Raw genomic sequence first — 20,994 nt, 5'->3', positions numbered from 1 at the left:
AGATTCTTTGTACTTCTAATTCCTGCCTCCTAAGTGACTTTTTCTTTTTCTTTAAATCTGTCCCAACTAGATAAACTCCGTTGTAGGTCCTGTTGAGGAACAACTTTTTTTTTTTCCCTGTCTTGGGTTTATTTGTACAAACAACACAGGAGGACACTAGCCCCACGCAGAGAGCAGCCCAGGGGTCATACCAGTCCTTCTGCCCTTGCATTGGCAGGCACAGGCTGTTACTAGGGAGCCTTTGCGGGGGGCTGGGCACCTTTGGGAGGAGCCTGAGGCGGAACTGGGGCTGCAGGTGTGGCCTGGGCCTTGGGCTTGGTTTGGGCCTGAGCCTTGGATTTGGCTTGGGCCTGGGCCTTGGGCTTGGCTTGGGCCTGAGCCTTGGGCTTGGCTTGGGCCTGCACCTTGGGCTTGGTTTCAGCCTGGGTCTTGCCCTTGCCCTTGCTCTTGATTTGAGCTTGAGCTTGGGCCTTGATTTGAGCCTTGACCGTGCCCTTGATTTGGGGCTCAGTCTTGGCCTTTGCCTTGGTCTGTGGCCGGGACAGCCTGAGACCCCTAGTAATGTGGGCACGGGCACGCCTTCCAAGCTTGGGATGGGCAATGTAGGCAAGTCGATCAAGCTTCTGGCTGACACCCTTCAGGATCGTGGGCTTTACTTCCTTAGGCTTGACCAGGGTCTTGATAGCTTTAGCACATGCAGCCATAACCTTGGCGTTGTTGGCCTGCATCTTCTTCAGGCCCTTCTTGTTGTGCTTCTTGGCGAAATGCATGTTCCTCAGGAACTTGGGGTCCACCCCTTTCAGAGACTCGTATCTTTGTGATCGCGGTTTCTTGATGCCATTTCTGTGCCATTTTCGGGACTGGTTGTGCGTGGTGTGGTTCTTGGACTTGGCCATGTTTGCACCATAACCCGCGGCTGCTGAAGCACCTGGGACCGGAAAGAGAAGCGAGGAACATCTGAATACTTTATCCCTTTTAATATTTTTTTTGCTCTACTAAATACTATTGGTTGAACTATTTAATTAACACACAATTATTCTTAGGTATTTAAATTTAACTGATCCCTGTTAAATATAAAAGTGGGAATGAGAGGAAGGAGATGTATAGTTTGGCACATGCTCAATCAGAGTTTCCCCAAATGGTAGAGTTAGAAACGTGCCAGGGGATTCCAATACAATCCCATCAAGGTGGCATGTACCAATGCCATCTCACTAGTCCAAGTGATCAATTTCAGTTCACAATTGATCACACTGATAGATCTAAGAGTCAAAGGGATCACACAAACAAGACTAGTGTCTGCTAATACTAACTGATATAATCAAAAAGGGAGAGAATGATCCAACATGGGAAGCGGGATACACAGCAGACTCATAGAATGGCAGATGTCCTAAATAGCACTCTGGCCTCAGAATCAGCCCTTAAGGCATTTGGATCTGGCTGAAAAGCCCATGAGAGTATTTTAGGTATGGAAAGCCAAGACACTCTGGAAAAAAAAAAAAGAAGACCTAAATGAAAGATATCTGTGAGGGAGATCCCAGTAGAAAGAGCGGGCCATCAAAGGAGGTACCTTTCTCTGAAGGGAGGAGAGAACTTCCACTTTGACTATGACCTTGTCTAAATAAGATCGGAGTTGGAGAACTCAAAAGGCTTCCATAGCCTTGGCAACTCATGACAAGAACTTTGGGCAATTACTGGCACCATAAACAAGAGTGTCAAATTGTTAAATCAACAACAGGAGTCACTGTGTACTTACTCCTCATGTGGGATCTGTCCTTAATGTGTTGTCCAATGTCAAGTAATGCTGTAACTAGTACTGAAACAGTATTTTTACACTTTGTGTTTCTGTGTGGGTGCAAACTGATGAAATCTTTACTTAATATATACTGAATCGATCTTCTGTATATAAATATAATTGAAAATGAAAAAAAAAACTTGGTGTTAAATTGGAAATTGCATAGAAAATTAATCAATTCTTAAAAAAATATCATGTAGGATCTCTGTCCTTAATGTGCTGTACATTGTGATTTAATGCTATAACTAGTACTCCAACAGTATTTTTCCCTTTGTGTTGCTATGTGCGGGCAAACTGTTGAAATCTTTACTTAATATATACTAAACTGATCTTCTGTATATAAAGAGAATTGAAAATGAATCTTAATGTGAATGGAAGGGTAGAGGGAGCGGGAAAGGGGAGAGTTGTGGGTGGGAGGGAAGTTATGGGGGGGAGCCATTGGAATCCATAAGCTGTACATTGGAAATTTATATTCATTAAATAAAAGTTTAAAAAAAAAAGAAAAGGACAACGATCCCACATGAGGAGCAAGTGCACAATGACTCCTGTTGTTAACCCAACAATGACACCTACATCTATTTTTAAACCATGTTACTGGAACACCACTTGCCTTCCAGGTCATAGATGATCATCACTGTGTCTGCTGTGAAACAAATATCTGGTTTCACTGCCTCTTTTTATCTTTTATTCCATCAGAACTTCTAGGACCTATCTTCAGGCAAGTCCAATTGAATTTTTCAGATAACTAACTTGCCTCATAAGATGTTCACTAACTGTGTTGGCTGTATCTTGTTAGAATCTCTGTGACCTTCCTCCTCCTTCCATTCGCTCAAGCTGCGCCCTCCCAAACATGTGCTTAATGTTTAGTTCCTTCCTAAAGTTCAAGAATTGATGTAAGTCTCAACCATAGAATATAAAGAAGTAGCATTAACTTCATTTGCATAATAGCAGCAGGGAATTTTACATCTGAAACAGAGCTCTATACCTATATGTTGATCAAGTGAAAAGAAGACCTCCTAGTGCAATATTTCAATTTCATAATCCTCTTCCAGTTTAGCACTTTAACAAGTACATCCTATGACAAAAAGCAGGATATTTATGAGTGAAAAAAAAAGCAAGCATGTAGTGATGGATCTTTGATCATTAATCCAGGGATGTTTGGCATAGACATCTCAACTAATAATCTTTTTTTTTTTGACAGGCAGAGTGGACAGTGAGAGAGAGAGAGAGAGAGAGAGAGAGAAAGTCTTCCTTTGCCGTTGGTTCACCCTCCAATGGCCGCCATGGAAGGTGCACTGCGGCCGGCGCACTGTGCTGATCTGAAGGCAGGAGCCAGGTGCTTCTCCTGGTCTCCCATGGGGTGCAGGGCCCAAGCACTTGGGCCATCCTCCACTGCACTCCTGGGCCATAGCAGAGAGCTGGCCTGGAAGAGGGGCAACCGGGACAGAATCCGGCGCCCCAACTGGGACTAGAACCCAGTGTGCCGGCGCCGCTAGGCAGAGGATTAGCCTGTTGAGCCACGGCGCTGGCCTCAACTAATAATCTTTTCTTCTTCTTGGGGACATTTGGTTTGTTGGACATTTGGCATAATCAACACTTGCCCATGCAACATTTGCAGTTCTCATATGAGCTCTCTCAAAAGTGTGGCACAAAGGAAATTACTTAGGCCAGTCCACAAAAGTATTGTTTCTCCAAGTGTGAATGGTATCCAGTAGCACCAGAATTACCTACTGAATCAGAGCTTTTGAGGATATAGATCTGGGGAATCTGCATGCTTAATAAGCTCTCACTGTTTCCTTGTTTAAAAACAATTTAAACTTGGGCCATCTTCCACTACTTTCCCAGGCACATTAGCAGGAAACTGAATCAGAAGTGGAGCAGCCGGGACATGAACTGGTGTCTATATGGGATGCTGGCGCTGCAGGCAGCGGCCTTACCTGCTATGCCACAGCATCAGCCCCTGGGTTGTATTTATTCCCACTAATTTTGGGAAAGGTAAGGAAAGGGATTTTGAGTCAAGAAAGAGTTCGAGAAACTGTAAAATAGCCCGAATCACTGGGTAAGAAAACACAGGACATTCTTAATCCTGAAGAAAAAAGTGGAGAAAAGATCATTCAAGGCATATTTGGCTCAAAATTCTAGCCCATTAAATGGAAATTCCCTGTAGATCATCCCTGAATTATGACTGATTTGTTTTAAACATTAAAAATATTTACTAACAATAATTATACATATGTATGGGATAAAGTGTGACTGTGCTCCTAGAAGCATTTTTTTAAATTTATTTTAAGATTTAACAATTTTAACATTTTTCCATAGTCATATATATATACATATGTATATATTGTAGATGCACACATATATGTATACTATTTTTCTTGAAAATGTAGATATTAATATCACAAAATAGGGATTCATGACAATTGATCATAAAGTGAAGAAAGAAGAGTACATTGTCATGTACATGGTGTAATTCAGTGAAGACAGTATTTATAAGTATATACCAATAATAAGACTGATTTTAAGCCTTCTTCACTAGTTCTAAATGTCTGCTCCCATGAACTTGTCTACTTGTCTTTGTCAGAATACATGTCTTAAGGTCTAGGTCACAATCTGCATAAGGTAGTCCTGTCCCCTCTTGTTATGATTTCTTTTCACTCCAAAGCCTGAACATTTTTTTTCACCCTGTGACCAATCCTAAGGGCCCATGATCTTTCCCCTGTTTCTGTACAAATGTGATTTCCGGAGCCAAGATACAACAGGTGCAGGTAGTTAAAAATAATTATTTGGCAAGTGGATTTGTAATCAGTTTCATTTTCATTCCACTTCAGCCTGTGGTGATGACTCATACTCTATAGTGTTCAGACCCTGTTCCCTCTTTTATAGTGTGTGTGTGTGTGTGTGTGTGTTTCAGCCATGAGAGGATCCTACCCATCCCTTTCAGGCTTCTGATAAATATGATCAAGGATGAGTATATCCTCTGTTCTCCAAAGGGTCAAAATAAGGAGGCAGAGAAGCGTCCAGAGTGTCACAGACTCTTTTAGAAATCCACACAGAATGAGGCCACTTTTAATGTGAGCCAGCGGCCTAAGAAATAAATTCCAGGATGTGCCAGGAACACATTCCTACCTACTCCTAGCAGCTTGGAAGATTCCATTTTGTCCTTGTCCTTGCATGACGTTATTTTTCTCTGGTGTAGGACTCAGGGGATCAGAGTCCTGATCTTCTCTGTTTGACAATGTAGTCACAATACTGACAATAATGGTAATGATGACTAGTTCAAATGTCAGTTCTTCTAGGAAGAAGTCTATGATCTGTATGATCTTTCTCCCATGACATGTATACTTAGTTCACACACTGCATCTCTAAGTCAAAGTGATTCATGTGCCTATTAACTTTCACTTGAATCTCTCGGCTCCTTGGAAGCAAGGGTCATATATTTTTATGCTTTTACTCTCCACGGTGTCTAGTACAGTGCTCTACACATGACTGACATTCTAACACTTAGCTTTCCATATTGTCTATGGGCTCTTTAACCCAACATACCAATGTCCAGTATGCCTGAAATTTATTATTATTTTTTAAATTACTTGGGGCCAGCATTGTGGTACAGTGGGTTAAGCTGCTACCTGCAAGGTCAGTGTCCCATATTAGAGTACTGGTTTGAGTTCTGGCTCCACTTTTAAAAAAAAAGATTTATTTATTTGAAAGGCAGAGTGGATGGGGAGAGACACCTTCCATCCGCTGGTTCACTCTCCAAATGGCTAGGCTGAAACTAGGAGCCAGGAGATTCTTCTGGGTCCACCACATGGGTGCAGGGGCTCAAGCAGTTGGGTCATCCTCTGCTGCTTTCCCAGGTGTATTAGCAGGGAGCTGGATCAGAAGTGGAGCAGCTGGGACTGGTTCCAGCACCCATATGAAATGCTGGCATCATAGGTGGTGGCTTTACCCACTATACCACATCGCTGGCCTTCTCCAGTTCTGCTTCTAATCCATCTCCTTGCTGATGCATGTGGGAAGGCAGCACAAAATGGCCCAAGTATTTGAGTCCTTGCCACCCATTTGGGAGACCTAAATGGAGTTCTTAACTTCTGGCTTTGGCCTGACCAAACTTGAAGATTTGAGGTCATTTGGGTAGTGAACCAGTGGATGGAAGATCTCTTTCTCTCTCTCTCTCTCTCTCTCTCTCTCTCTCTCTCTCTCTCTCTCCTTTCTTTCTTTCTTTCTTTCTTTCTTTCTTTCTTTCTTTCTTTCTTTCTTTCTTTCAATGATTTATTTATTTATTTGAAACTCAGAGTTACACAGAGAGAGGAGGGACAGAGAAACGGAAAGGTCTTCCATCTGCTGATTCACTTCCCAATTGGCCACAACAGCCAGAACTCTGCCGATCCAAAGCCAGGAGCCAGGAGCCAGGAGCCAGGAGCTTCCTCCGAGTCTTCCCACTCTGGTGCAGGGGCCCCAAGGACTTGGGCCATCTTCTACTGCTTTCCCAGGCCATCGCAGAGAGCTGGATTGGAAGTGGAGCAGCCGGGACTTGAACCAGTACCCACATGGAATGCCAGCAGTGCAGGTGGCAGCTTTACCCGCTACACCACATCACTGGCCCAAGGAAGATCTCTTTGTGTCTCTCCCTCCCCGCTTCCCTTTCTGTCACTCTTTTAAATAAATAAGTAAATGAAATCTTTACAGATTATTTATTATTATTATTATTATTATTATTATTATAGAGAGAGAGAGAAAGAAAGAAAGATCTCATCTGTGCATTCACTTCCCAAATACCTGCTACAGCCGGGGCTAGGCTAGACTGAAGCCAGAAGCTGGAAACTTAGTCAACGTCTCCTATGCAGATGGCAGGGACTCAGCTACCTGAGCCATTACTTGTTGCCTCCAAGGGTGTGCATTAGTAGGAAAGTAGAATCAGGAGTGGAGCTTGGATTCCAACTCAGGCACTTTGTTGTGGGATGTGGGAATTCCAAGTGCCTTCTTAACTATTATGCTAAATGCTTATCCATGAAAATTATTTAATGCATTCAATTAAAGAGCAGCCACTAAAGAATACACTGTCTCTGTCATAGATTTTGGCCTGTGGCTCTGTTCCACAAGAAACAGGAATGAGAATGGCTTCCTTTCGGTCCATATGGAGTACATCAACAAAAATCTACATTAAACTTTAAAATTACTCTTCACTGGGACTTTGGCAATATTCAGAGGGAAAAAAGGAATAAACTACAAACTTACTGAGATTATGATAGGCTAAAATGTATAAAACACATAATTATTCTTAGATGTTTAAATTTAACTGTAAAGTGATCCCTGTTAAATATAAGAGTGGGAATAAGAGAGGGAGAAGATGTACAATTTGGGACATGCTCAATCAGACTTGCCCCAAATGGTGGAGTTAGAAACGTGCCAGGGGATTCCAATTCAATCCCATCAGGGTTGCATGTACCAATGCCATCTCACTAGTCCAAGTGATCAATTTCAGTTCACAATTGATCACACTGATAGGTCTAAGAGTCAAAGGGATCACACAAACAAGACTAGTGTCTGCTAATACTAACTGATAGAATCAAAAAGGGAGAGAACGATTCATCATGGGAAGCGGGATACACAGCAGACTCATAGAATGGCAGATGTCTTAAACAGCACTCTGGCCTCAGAATCAGTCCTTAAGGCATTTGGATCTGGCTGAAGAGCCCATGAGAGAATTTTAGGCATGGAAAGCCAATACACTCTGGCAAAAAAAAAAAAAAAAAAAAAAAAAAAAAAAAAAAAAAAACAAACAACCTAAATGAAAGATCTCTGCGAATGAGATCCCAGTGGAAAGAACAGGGCCATCAAAGAAGGGAGGAGAGAACTTCCACTTTGACTATGACCCTGTCTAAATGAGATCGAAGTCGGTGAACTCAAAAGGCTTCCATAGCCTTGGCAACCCATGACAAGAGCCTAGGGAGATTACTGACGCCATAAATAAGAGTGTCAAATTGTTAAATCAACAACAGGAGTCACTGTGTAATTACTCCTCATGTGGGATCTGTCCTTAATGTGTTGTCCAATGTGAAGTAATGCTATAACTAGTACTGAAACAGTATTTTACACTTTGTGTTTCTGTGTGGGTACAAACTGATGAAATCTTTACTTAATATATACTAAATCGGTCTTCTGAATATAAAGATAATTGAAAATGAATCTTGATGTGAATGGACTGGGAGAGGAAGCGGGAGAGGGGAGGGGTGCGAGTGGGAGGGAAGTTATGGGGGAGGGCCTTTGTAATCCATAAACTGTACTTTGGAAATTTATATTTACTAAATAATAGTTTAAAAAAAAGACTGTTCTTTCATCAATGAATCAGTTGTTCTTTTATTAGTGTATTTATTTCTGGGTTCTCAATTCTGTTCCATTTATGTATATGTCTGTCCTCATGCCAATACCAATACTCTCTCTCTCTCTCTCTCTTTTTAAAGGTCTTTTTTCTTTTTGACAGGCAGAGTTAGACAGTGAGAGAGAGAGAGAGACAGAAAGGTCTTCCTTTTCTGTTGGTTCACCCCCCAAATGGCTGCTATGGCCGGCACGCTGTGGCAATCCAAAGCCATGAGTCAGGTGCCTCCTCCTGGTCTCCCATGTGGGTGCAGCAACCCAAGGATTCCGGGAAGGCAGGCCGGAGCCGCCATTGGCTTGGAAAAGCCACCCCACGTGTGTCCAGGCAGCCTGGAGTGCCAGGCCCAGTGGTCGGCACACGTCGGCTGGCTGCCCGCGGGCCTCCACACACAAGTGGCCCCTCATTGCTCTGCGCTGCTGCCCCCTGCTGGCCCACAGGGGTCTCAGGAGATATTTTTTGGATTCTTCTTCCCTCGCTGTGGTGTTTTTTTCTTGTTATACTATGACTGTATTAAGTGGACTGTCTGCTTTTGATGGAGCCTTAGGTGCTTGAGATGGGTGTGGCCTGAGAGCTCTGTTTGGTTCCTCAGGGTTAAGGGTGTGCCAAAGGTGACACTCCCAGGTTAGGCGTGGTAAATCTCTCTTTCTTTCTCTCTCTCTCTCTCTCTCTTTCATTCATTCATTCTTTCTCTCTCTCTTTCTTTCATTCATTCTTTCTTTCTTTTTGATTCAGAAGGGAGGTAATTCCACACAGCTGAGCTGAATTGAAGGTAGTTAGCAGGCGAATGATATACTCACAGGAGCCAGAGATTGGAAGCTCTTTCCCAAGGACCACACAGGGAATCTGTGCTGCCCTCAGTGTGGGCTCCAATTCTCTTGCAGTCTCCCACTGGGTTGCCAAGGTTACTGAATTGTAGCGTCTCTGGAGAGTACTCACATGAATTCCGTGAGTTCTCTCCCCCACAGTCTCTTTTTTCACAGTCTCAGTTCATTAGCACCACACATTCACTAGGTCCTAATCTCTGGTTATTTCACCCCTCCCCCACCCCGAGTCAGGTTTTTCTGCTTGGCTGAATGAGAAAAGGGGGAGGCTGGCGCTGTGGCTCACTTGGCTAATCCTCCACCTGCGGCACTGGCAGCCCAGGTTCTAGTCCCTTTTGGGGTTCCGGGTACTAGTCCAAGTTGTTCCTCTTCCACTCCAGCTCTCTGTTGTGGCCTGGGAAGGCAGAGGAGAATGGCCCAAGTGCTTGGGTCCCTGCACCCACATGGGAGACCGGGAGGAGGTACCCGGCTCCTGGCTTCAGATCAGTGCAGCGCTGGCCATAGTGGCCATTGGGGGAGTGAACCAACAGAAGGAAGACCTTTCTCTCTGTCTCTCTCTCACTGTCTATAACTCGCTCTCCTCTCTCTCTCACTGTCTAACTCTGCCTGGCAAAAAAGAAAAAGGGGAGTCAAAATGCTGGCTTCTTCCCAGTAGCTGCCTTTAGAAAGACAAAATACTGATCCCACTCCTTTGAATTTCTTGTTTTATAATGAGAATAAAAAGACAAAGTTACCTATCCCACCCTTATGAATTATGTTTCCCCCCGCTCACATTCATATACCCAATCCCTAACCTAAAGTACTCCAAAATGTGACTGTACTTGAAGATAGAGCCTTTAAGGAACTGATTAATTGCAATGAGAGCGTGAGAATGAGCCCTAATCCAACTGAATAATACCCTTACAAGGGCAGACAATTTGGATACACACACACAGAGGAAAGGCCATGTTGTTCTGGAGAAATGGCAACAAAGAAAAATGACCTCAGTTCTTGTCTCACGTAGCAGAAGAATTTCCACACGGACAAGACAAGCGTGCAAAAGCAAGATTTATTTAAGTCAGAAACCTCCCACTGTAACGATCAAGAGGGGGCCTCCAAGAGAGGAAGACCCCATGAATAAATCTTGAAAAAATAAAGAAAAACAACTCAAAATGGATAATAGACCTAAAACATAAGATCTCAAATAAGAAAATATAGGAGAAAAATCTTTATGAATTTGTGTTAGATCAGTGGGTTATCAACAAGGGAATTTTGTTCTCAAGGGAACATGTGACAAAGTCTTGAGACGTTTTGTTGAATGACATGAGGGGATAATGGTGAGATTCTGCTAACCATCCTATAATACACAGGACAGTCCCATACAACAATGAATTATTTAATCCAAAAGGACAATAAAGATCAAATTTGAGAAACCCTGGGCTCAGCAGACTTCTAACATATAGCTCTAAAAACACATTACATAAGAGAAAAAAATAATAAAGTGGGCCTCATTAAAATGATAAACTTTTGTGCTTTAAAATGCATGGTTAAGAAAATACAAATACAAGCAACATACTGGGGTAAAATGTTTGCAAATAACACATATATAAAAGTTTCCTATACAGAGTATATAAAGAATTCTTACAATCCAACAATTAAACAGGTAAATAACACAATTAAAAATAGGCAAAGATTTTCACATCTATTTCACCAAATAAGTTATATACATGGCTAATAAGCACAAGATGCTCACTATCATTATTCATGAGGGAAATACAATTTTTTTCTTTTTCTTTTTCTTTCTTTTTGTTTTAGAGAGGGAGAAGAAATAGAAATATCTTCCATTTGCTGGTTATCTTCCCAAATAGCCTCAATGGCTAGGCAGGGTCAGGCTGAAGCCAGGTGCCAGGAGCTTCTTCTAGGTCTCCCACATGGGTAGGGGTACAAGCACTTGGGCCATCTTCTGCTGCTTTCCCAGGTGCATTAGTGGAGAGCTGGATTGAAAGTGGAACAGCTAGGACTTAAACTTGGGCCCATGTGGAATGCAGACATTTCAGGCAGTGGTTTTAACCCATTAAACCACAACACTGGCCCCAAGGGAAATACAATTTTTTAAAAAAGATGTATTTATTTGTTTATTTGAACGGCAGACCTACACAGAGAGAGGGAGAGACAGAGAGGTTTTCCATCTGCTAGTTCACTCCAAATGGCTGCAACATCTGGAGCTGGGCCAGATCACCCACATGGGTGCAGGGACCCAGATACTTTGGCCATCTTCTGCTGCTTTCCCAGGCACATTAAGCAGGGAGCTTGACTGGAAGTGCAGCAGCCAAGACTCAAACCAGTGCCCATATGGGATGCTGGCATTGCAGACAACAGTTTAACACACCCTGCCACCAGGCAGGCCTGGAAATACAAATTAATACCACCAAAAGATACCACTTCAAACCTAGTTGTGTGGCTATAATCAAAAAGAGATAGTAACAAGTGTTGGTAAGGATGTGGAGAAAATGAAACTGTCATTCATTGTTGGTGGGAATAGAAACCAGACAACCTCTTTAAAAAGAGTTTTAAAAACCTTTCAGAAAGTTAAACATAGAGTCACCATTTGACTCATCAATTCCACTTCTAGATAAATATCCAAGAAAAGTGAAAATACATTCACAAAAAGACCTGTATATGAATATTCAATTATTTGTAATAGCCAAAAGGTGGTAGCGAACCTAATGTCTATCAACTGATGAATGGATAAATAAAACATAGAGACCTAGTTTTTCTGGACTGCTATAAGAAAATAGCATAAAGTAGGTGGCTTATAAGCAGCAGAAATTTATTTATTTATTGGCTAGGAAGTTAAAGATCAAGGCACAAGCAGATTTGTTGTCTAGTAAGGGTTCATTAGATTTGGTGCCTAGTAAGGGTTCATTTCCTGGTTCATAGATGGAGCCTTTTACTGTGTCTTCACATGATGGAAGGGACCAGCCAGCTTTCTGCAGTCTCTTTTATAAGGGCATTAATCCTAACTAGGGGGGTTCTGCCCTAATGATTGAATCACAACCAAAAGGCTCTGCCTCCTAATAATATAACCATGGTGTTATGATTTTGACATAGGAATTTTGGGGAGACACAGACATTCAGACTATAGCAGATGGTAATGCCATATAACTGAGTTTTATTTTGCAATAAAAGAAATTAGATCCTAATACATGCCACAATATGGATGAAATACAGGAAGAATTACTCTAAGTGATAACAAATGTCTGTATATTATGTGATGACAGAAAAGACAAATCTATAAGAGACAGAAAGTAGATTAGTGGCTGCCTGGGGCTAGAGAAGAGGAGAATAGGGATTAACCATAAATGAGGAAAAGTGATCTTTTTGAGGCCGTGGAGCTATTAAATCTGGGCTGTGGTGATATTTGCACACCTCTGAAATCTTATTAAAAATCATTGAGTATTACACATAAAACAGATGAATTGTCATGTATATAAATTTATACCTTAATAAAACTATTAAAGAAGAAATTAGGGAGGCAGGCACTGTGGTGCAGCAGGTTGAAGCCCTGGCCTGAAGCATCGGCATCCCAAATGTGCGCTGGTTCTAGTCCAGGCTGCTCCTCTTCCCATCCAGCTCTCTTCTATGGCCTGAGAAAGCAGTTGAGGATGGCCTAGGGCCTCTCTGTCTCTACCTCTCTCTGTAACTCTGTCTTTCAAATAAATAAAATAAATCTTTTAAAAAAGAATAAATTAGGTATTAATTTTTTTAATACTCTTGAAGGAAAATATAAATGAGAGATAAGAAAAGTAGAATGAGAAGTTTTAATATGCATTTAATTGAATTTCTAGAAAATGGGAATTTTTTTTTCTGTTGAATTCATGAAAGAAACCTATCTTTGAATTCAGAAAATCTATTGGATCCTAAGCAAATGTAATTACTCTAGAAACATCATAATGAAGCTTAAGAAACCCAAAGAAAAAGGGAAAAATCTTGAAAAAGAATGAAGATAGACTACCTATTTAGGAATGACAGAGTTACTTCTCATGGCAATGAAAATTAGAAAAAAATAGATTTATATTGTCAATGTGCTGAAAAAGAATAATTGTCAACTCGAAATTCTATTCTTTATTATTATTATTATTATTATTATTTTTTTTTAATTTTTGACAGGCAGAGTGGACAGTGAGAGAGAGACAGAGAGAAAGGTCTTCCTTTTGCCGTTGGTTCACCCTCCAATGGCCGCCGCAGTAGCATGCTGCGGCCGGCGCACCACGCTGATCCGTTGGCAGGAGCCAGGTACTTCTCCTGGTCTCCCATGGGGTGCAGGACCCAAGTACTTGGGCCATCCTCCACTGCACTCCCTGGCCACAGCAGAGGGCTGGCCTGGAAGAGGGGCAACCGGGACAGGATCGGTGCCCCGACCGGGACTAGAACCCGGTGTGCCGGCGCCGCAAGGCGGAGGATTAGCCTAGTGAGCCGCGGCGCCGGCCGAAATTCTATTCTTTGTAAAACTATCTTTCAAGAATAAGGAAAAAGAAAGTTTCTTTCTTTTTTTTAACTTTTATTTAATAAATATTAATTTCCAAAGTACAGCTTTTGGATTACAGTGGCTTTTTCACCCCGTAACTTCCCTCCCACCTGCAACCCTCCTATATCCCTCTCCCTCTCCCATTCCATTCACATCAAGATTTATAACAAAGTCTCTTTCAATGAAACCAAAGTAAAGCAAAAGCTCGGATGGTTTGCTGTCAGGAGTTCCTTGCTGTAGGAAATTCTAAAAGAGAAACTTGTGTCCAAAAGAGATCTCAGATGGAAGATCTGAGATGCAAGAATTCAGGATAGGTAAAAATGACAAAGTATTCAGGCAGATATTTAAATATTGACTGAATGAAATATTCATAACAATGTCTAACCTATGGGATTAAAAGAGAGAACTAAAATACTGGGAAGAAAATTTATGTATGTTGGAACATGGTGTTAAATTTTCTGGAGTAATGGCTAAAAGTGTGATTTTGAATGCATAGCTACCAAAGTAGCTGAGGGAGAAAGGGAAAAAAACTATTTTTAAAAAGTAGGAAAAATGAAAAAAAGTAGGAAAAATGGAAATGTGCAATTTGGGACATGCTCAATTGGACTTGCCCCAAATGGTGGAGTTAGAAATGTGCCAGGGGATTCCAATTCAATCCCATCAAGGTTGCATGTACCAATGCCATCTCACTAGTCCAAGTGATCAATTTCAGTTCACAATTGATTGATCATACTGGTAGGTCTAAGAGTCAAAAGGATCACATAAACAAGACTAGTGTCTACTAATGCTAACTGATAGAATCAAAAAGGGAGAGAATGATCCAACATGGGAAGTGGGATACACAGCAGACTCATAGAATGGCAGATGTCCTAAATAGCACTCTGGCCTCAGAATCAGCCCTTAAGGCATTTGGATCTGGCTGAAAAGCCCATGAGAATATTTTAGGCATGGAAAGCCAAGACACTCTGGCAAAAAAAAAGAGGACCTAAATGAAAGATCTCTGTGAGTGAGATCCCAGTGGAAAGAACGGGCCATCAAAGAAGGAGGTACCTTTCTCTGAAGCGCCAGCATCCCATATGGGTGCCGGTTGTAGTCCAGGCTGCTCCTCTTCTGATCCAGCTCTCTGCTATGGCCTGGGATAGCAGTAGAAGATGGCCCGAGTCCATGGGCCCTGCACCCATGTGGGAGACCCGGAAGAAGCTCCTGGATCCTGGCTTCGGATTGGTGCAGCTTTGGCCGTTGCAACCATCTAGGGCATGAACCAGAGGACGGAAGACCTCTCTCTCTGTCTCTACTTGTCACTGTTGTCACTGTAACTTTGTCTTTCAAATAAATAAAATAAATCTTTAAAAAAAGATGTCCCTAGTTCTTGGTCCCTGCACCCATGTGGGAGACCTGGAAGAAGCTTCTGGCTCCTGGCTTCGGATCGGCACAGCTCTGGTTGTTGTCTATTGTGGCCAATTGGGGAGTGAACCAGTGGATGGAAGATCTCTCTCTCTCTCTCTCTCTCTCTCTCTCTCTCTTACTCTCCCTCTCTCTGCCTCTCCTCTCTCTGTGTAACTCTGACTTTCAAATAAATAAATTAAAAAAAAAAAAACACCTAGGCATCCTGGCTCCATAGCCAGAACCCTAGAATTCTACTGAACAGTTTGAAAAACACTGTATTCCTTCATGCTACTCCTACACTACACACTACAATAGACTGCACCCTTCCCATCAAGGCCACCTTTTCACCATGGCATACCTACCCATATTCATGCCTTTGCTTATGCTGTTTTCATACCTGGAATATACTACTTTCTCAAGTGACCTAGATTATCCTCATCCTTCAAGGTACACTTAAGTGCCACTTCTTTCACGAAGTTTTTCCTAAGTGCTAAGTGACTTCCTTCTCCTTGGAATCCCCTGTATGTGAAGTTTGAAGTGGTTTGTGAAGTATATTACAGGAAACCTCAGGATTAATTATGATGCCTCAGGGACTGTCTGGGAGGAGAAAGGGGTTAAGCAGATGAGGGTCCCCAATCCCAGGCTTGATTCCTTGCTCCAATAAAAGTAAGCCTTCTCTTTTATGTTGTTCAGGTATGGCTTCCACATAAAATTTTATATGAATAAAGGACCTATTAATATCAACAAAAGAAAGGTGTAACAAACTGCCACTCTATTTTAAGATGTGTTTTACTTCCAATTATAACATCAAACCACATGGGTTTTTTTTGGGGGGGGTCAATATAAGTCAAATACTAAAAATTTTCCAATGGTTCAAACAACATATACTTGTTTTATATTCTTGATTTCACATGCATTGTCCAGCACAGGTTGGAAGAAAGTCACAGAAGGCTTTAAACAGAATCTGCGTAGTGGGAACAGGAACAGTTTTGGAGATCAGTAGAAAGAGCTGGGAAGGCGATGGAACACACATATACTAGAAAAATGATGGTTGAGGCCAGTGGACATTTTGTGGCCTCTGAAGGCATTTCAGCTGCTTCATGAATCTGAAACTATTTATAAGATCCAATTAACCCAGAAATAGCTCTGGGAGCAGGGTGTCCTATGTAAATACAAAGACATTGAAATGCAATGCCAATACTTCTTGCAAGTGGTTCTTAAATATTTTGTCTCAAAACCATATTTAGGATAATGCAGCTGAGTTACATGGGGAAAAAGTGATCTTGTCAGCAGTCCTTGGAGGTGATCCAAATTTTTTCATTAGATTTGCATAAGAAATAATTATTTGCACAAGTTGGAACTGCCTTTGCAAAGTGATCTTTAACAGAAACTGAATCTCTTTTTCTTTATTGCAATGGCTGGCACAGGATTTTTCTCTGTGTCAATACCTAGTGATTATTAGGAGAGTATTGCCTTTCAAGGAATTACAAAACTTTGTGTCAATGTAAAATACAGGCTGAGAGTTCTTTTAACCAACCCCCTTACAAGAATCTAGATAATAGCAGCAAAAGCTATGTTGCTGTCAGGCCAGCAGAGGGAGGACAAGTCCAGAATACAACATTTTCCCAATGGAAAGCGAGATGAAAAAGCAGGAAACGTCAGAAAAGTGCCAACAAGAGTCCACTGCTTAACATTTTCCGAAACAATTTCCCCAAAATTTTGTCAAGGGATTCTCTCAAGATCCCATATGGAGGACAGAGCATGTTTATGGCTAAATCTATTTAAGTGATGAGGAATGAAGAAGAGACTGAACCTCTTTCAGAAGTTTCAGAGGTTGCCCCAAAGCAGAAGAAGGAGGAGTTGGGAAAGAGCTTGTTGGCTGGATCTCTGCAGGAAGACAGTGGAATCCTGCATTTGAGAGCTAGAATTGGCAGGTCTCAGGAAAGACTCTACCCATACAATTTGCCTTTAGAGTGAAATTCGAGGACTGAGGTACAGAGGAAAAGAATTTTGACTATAGAGTCAGATAGAGCTGACTTAATACTCAGTAGTGCTACAGGCTAGCTGTGTGACCTTAGGAAATTGATTTTTGAGTCTGAGCATCTATTATCTCATGTATAAAGTTGGGATAATACTATGAACCTCATATCATTCTGTTATAGAGAAAAAGATAATGTATGTGAAGTGCCTAGCACAGACTAAGCACTCAATGAATATCAATAATGATATTATTGCCTTGGGTGCCAAGCAGTTATCAAGGTGGGAATTTTCAATGCATCTCCTCACATGGAATGTGGAGCCCATGGAACTTCTGACATCCAGGAATGGGAAAGGACTCACCATTTCAAATCTTCTGACTCCCAAATGTGGCTGCTTTCTATTACCCTGAGAGAGACAAAGTTCTATTTAAAGAGGCACTGCTTCTGCCTCCTACTGCCCAGCGTTTCTGAAAGAAACACACAGCAGGAAAATGACATAAAGATTGACAAAGCCACATAGTAAGCAAATGCAGATTACCCTAGTAAGAGATGAAGAGAAATGCAGAAGAGATAGAGAGCATAAATCTGGGCCAAAAATGCAGCACACATGCATTTTGAACTCTCTCTCTCTCTCTCTCTCGTGTGTGTGTGTGTGTGTGTGTGTGATTTTTCAAGTTAAAGGGTACATTCATCCAGTGGGAGAGGAGTGAGTGAAGTGGGGATTTTGAGATTCACCATAGTGTGGAGAGAAAAGTATTTGCAGTCTCCTGGTAAGCCATCCCTAGATTTCAGTTTATATTTTTGAGTAGCTAATAACTACCAATAAAAATGCAAGTTACAAAAACTTATATAATCAAGAGAATGTGTGCCTTCCTCCCCTGGTTCTGAACCTCCAAATTCACAGTCCTTTTGGAAATTACTGTTAAGGGTTTCTTGAATTGTCACACACATGGTAGCATACCTGCACATGCTCTTCTGATTCTTGCTTTTTTTGTTTGTTTAAAAAAAGAGATGATTTATTTATTAATTTGAAAGACAGAGTTACAGAAAGGGAGAGGCCATTGTAATCCATAAGCTGTACTTTGGAAATTTATATTTATTAAAGTTAAAAAAAATCAAGATTGTATTTCCTTTTTTTTTTTTTTAAAAAAAAAAGACTATTTATTTGAAAGGTAGAGTTAAATAGAGAGGATCTTCCATCCACTTGTTCACTCCCACTCTGAAGCCAGGAGCCTGAAACTCAATCCAGGTCTCCCACGTATGTGCAGGTGCCCAAGGACTTGGGCCATCTTCTGCTGCTTTCCCAGACATGTTAACAGGGTGCTGGATCAGAAGTGGAGCAGCCAGGACTCACCGGAACCAGTGTTGCTTTGATATGGGGTGCTGGTGTTGCAGGCTGAAACCCAACCTGCTGTGCCACAATGCAGGCCCCTTATATTTCCTTTTATATGTATATAAAAGAATATATATATATATATATATATATATAAAGGTGTATTCAAATACTTTGCCAATTTTGGGTCACTGAGTTTTTGGTCTTATCATATTGGGTTGTAAGAGTTTTTCTGTTTTTTATACTTATTTTAATTTTTTTGTTTATTTTCATTTGATTTGAGAGAGGGAGAAGGAAACAGGTAAACAGGGAGAGATCTTCCATCTACTGGTTCACTCCCCTAAAGGCCTGCAATAGCCAGGCCTGGGCCAGGTGGAATCCATGAGCCTAGAAATCCAGATTTCCCACATGGGTGGCAGTGACCCAAGTAGTTGGGCCATAATCGGCTGCCTCCCACCATCTGCATTAGTAAGAGGCTATGATAGGAATCACATAGCCTGGACTTGCTCATATGGGATGCAGGAGACACAAGTGACAGCTTAACTGCTGTACCAAATGCATGCTACCAAATAAATTAGCCCTTTGTAATAGGAATGACAAATATTTATGGCTCCATTTTGCCTTTTGTTATGCAGAAAAGTTGAATTTGATATATCAAGTTTATCCTTTATCTGTGGCTTCTGGGTTATATGTTATTGTTAGAAAGATTGTTAAACTATCCATGGGGCTGAAACTGTGGTATAGTGGGCTAAGCCTTGGCCTGCACTGCCAGCATCCCATATGGGTGCTGGTTCATGTCCTGGCTGCTCCTCTTCCGATCCAGCTCTCTGCTGTGGCCTAGGAAAGCAGTAGAAGATGGCCAAAGTTCTTGGGCCTCTGCACACACAAGGGAGACCTGGAAGAAGCCCTGGCTCCTGGCTTTGGATCAGCCCAGCTCTGGCCATTGTGGCCATTTGGGGAGTGAATCAGCAAATGGAAGGCTTTTCTCTCTGTCTTGCCCTCTTTCTTTCTGTAACTCTACCTCTCAAATAAATAAAATCTTTAAAAATGTATGTAATATTTTCTTTCATAATCTTTTTTATATTTAACTCATTGATACATATGGACATTATTTTGATGTGAGATATGAGGTAGGGAAACAGCTCTCTTTTTTTCTCCAGATATCTTCTCAGTTGTCTCAATACATTTACTGAGTAATCCATCCTTTCTGCAGTGAATTGAAATACCATCTTTACGATGTACTACATTCCTATGTATTTGCATCAACTTCTGAACTTTCTGTTCTGTTCTGATCAGTCAGGCAGGCCTGGATGAATCCTGGCTCTGTCACTTCTGCTTGTGGGAGTCTGGGAAGGCTACAATGTCTGTAAGTCTCAGTTTTCTCAGCTGCAAAGTGGAAGGTCACTTACCTCACAGCATTGTTGTAAGGACTGCAAGAGAAAACTGATGCAGGGGCTGGCACTGTGGCGTGGAGGGTAGAGCCACTGCCTGCTGTGCCAGCATCCCATATGGATGCTGGTTCAAGTCCTGGAAACTCCACTTCTGGTCCAGTTCTCTGCTATGACCTGTAAAAGCAGAAGATGGCCCAAATCCTTGGGCCCCTTCACCCATGTGGAAGACTTGGAAGAAGCTCCTGGCTCCTGGCTTCATATCGGCCCAGCTCCGGCCGTTGTGGCCATTTGGGGAGTGGACCAGCAGCTAGAAGACCTCTCTTTCTCTTCCTCTGCCTCTGTATAACTCTGCCTTTAAAATAAATAAATAAGTAAATCTTTAAAAAAGAGAGAGTTAACTGATGTGAAGGTGCTTTGGAAACTGCCAGTACTACATTGCTTGGTAACGTTGTTACAGAAGCTGTAAATCCGGAAGAAAAATTGATACAGTTTCACTTAGGGCAATGGATGAAAAAGAAATACAGTTTCAATTTCTTGGTAAAAACTTAAATAAGCAGCCCACAACCCCCCCCCCAATACAATTGGGTCCCAACAAAATTAGGGAAAGTAGGGGTTAATTATATCAATGAAGTAATATAGTGTTATGATCTAAAAGACACTCAACAAACATTAGTGTTTATGATAGGAGCTGTGTAAGGATTAAGGTGTGTGTGTGTGTCTGTGTGTGTTCATGGTGGATGCGGAAGGGTTAGAGAAAGGCAAGAGTCTAGAAGTAACTCTAGTGGAAAGAGAGAGAGGCTAGAGGGAGTCTTGAGGGAACAGAACCTGGGATGCTGAGTCATGGAAAGAGGAGTAGGAAGTGAGGGTTACAAAAAGAACAGGCGGGGAATTTTTGATACTGTGCATTTTACTGCTGAATGAATCCCTAAATCCCATGCATTTGAGCTGAAGAAGACTTTAGAGGTCATTTACTCCAATTCCCAATTTTAAAGAATTTGAAAGTGAATTTCAGTTCACATTATAGGTCTCATAATATGTAAAAAAATATTCATTGTTCTAGTATCAACCGTTAGGTTCCCAGCAATTTCCACAGGAGGATGAACACAATCCTTTGGCCTGTGCCGGTGGGAAGAAAAGGAGGCAGCCAGCAAGAGGAGGGAGAGGGAGGGCAGTGGGCAGAAACCCAGTCTCTGAGATTCCGGCTAGAGGCAGCAGGTGGCCTGGGCACGGTGGGGGCAGGAGGAGGGGGAGAACAGGATGAGTAGCTCAGGCCTCTCAGGAAGGAGCCACCTGGGACCTGCCCTGAGCTTCTAAGCAAGACAAGCTGTGGCTTGTGGGTGGCAAGGCAGTGCTGTCAGAGCAGAGCCACATGTCTGGGAAGCGTGTCTAAGGCACTTGTTATGGGG

General features: G+C 41.9%; 1 protein-coding gene across 1 annotated transcript; it reads right to left on the bottom strand.

Annotated features, from left to right (window-relative positions):
* Positions 1–230: 230 nt before the first annotated feature.
* Positions 231–898, bottom strand: LOC133752757 (large ribosomal subunit protein eL29-like). The gene has a single exon (XM_062183095.1). It carries the CDS (start codon positions 894–896, stop codon positions 231–233), a length of 666 nt encoding a protein of 221 aa, XP_062039079.1. The 5' UTR covers positions 897–898.
* Positions 899–20,994: the final 20,096 nt, after the last annotated feature.

Source organism: Lepus europaeus, chromosome X (assembly GCF_033115175.1).
Source record: "Lepus europaeus isolate LE1 chromosome X, mLepTim1.pri, whole genome shotgun sequence".
Classification (NCBI taxonomy): Eukaryota; Metazoa; Chordata; class Mammalia; order Lagomorpha; family Leporidae; genus Lepus; species Lepus europaeus.
Note: the sequence above shows the minus strand (reverse complement) of the source record. Positions and strands in the feature narration are given on the sequence as shown.

Bases quoted from the DNA above. Each gene is read 5' to 3' on its own strand.
- LOC133752757 (XM_062183095.1), bottom strand. From the start codon at position 896: ATGGCCAAGTCCAAGAACCACACCACGCACAACCAGTCCCGAAAATGG.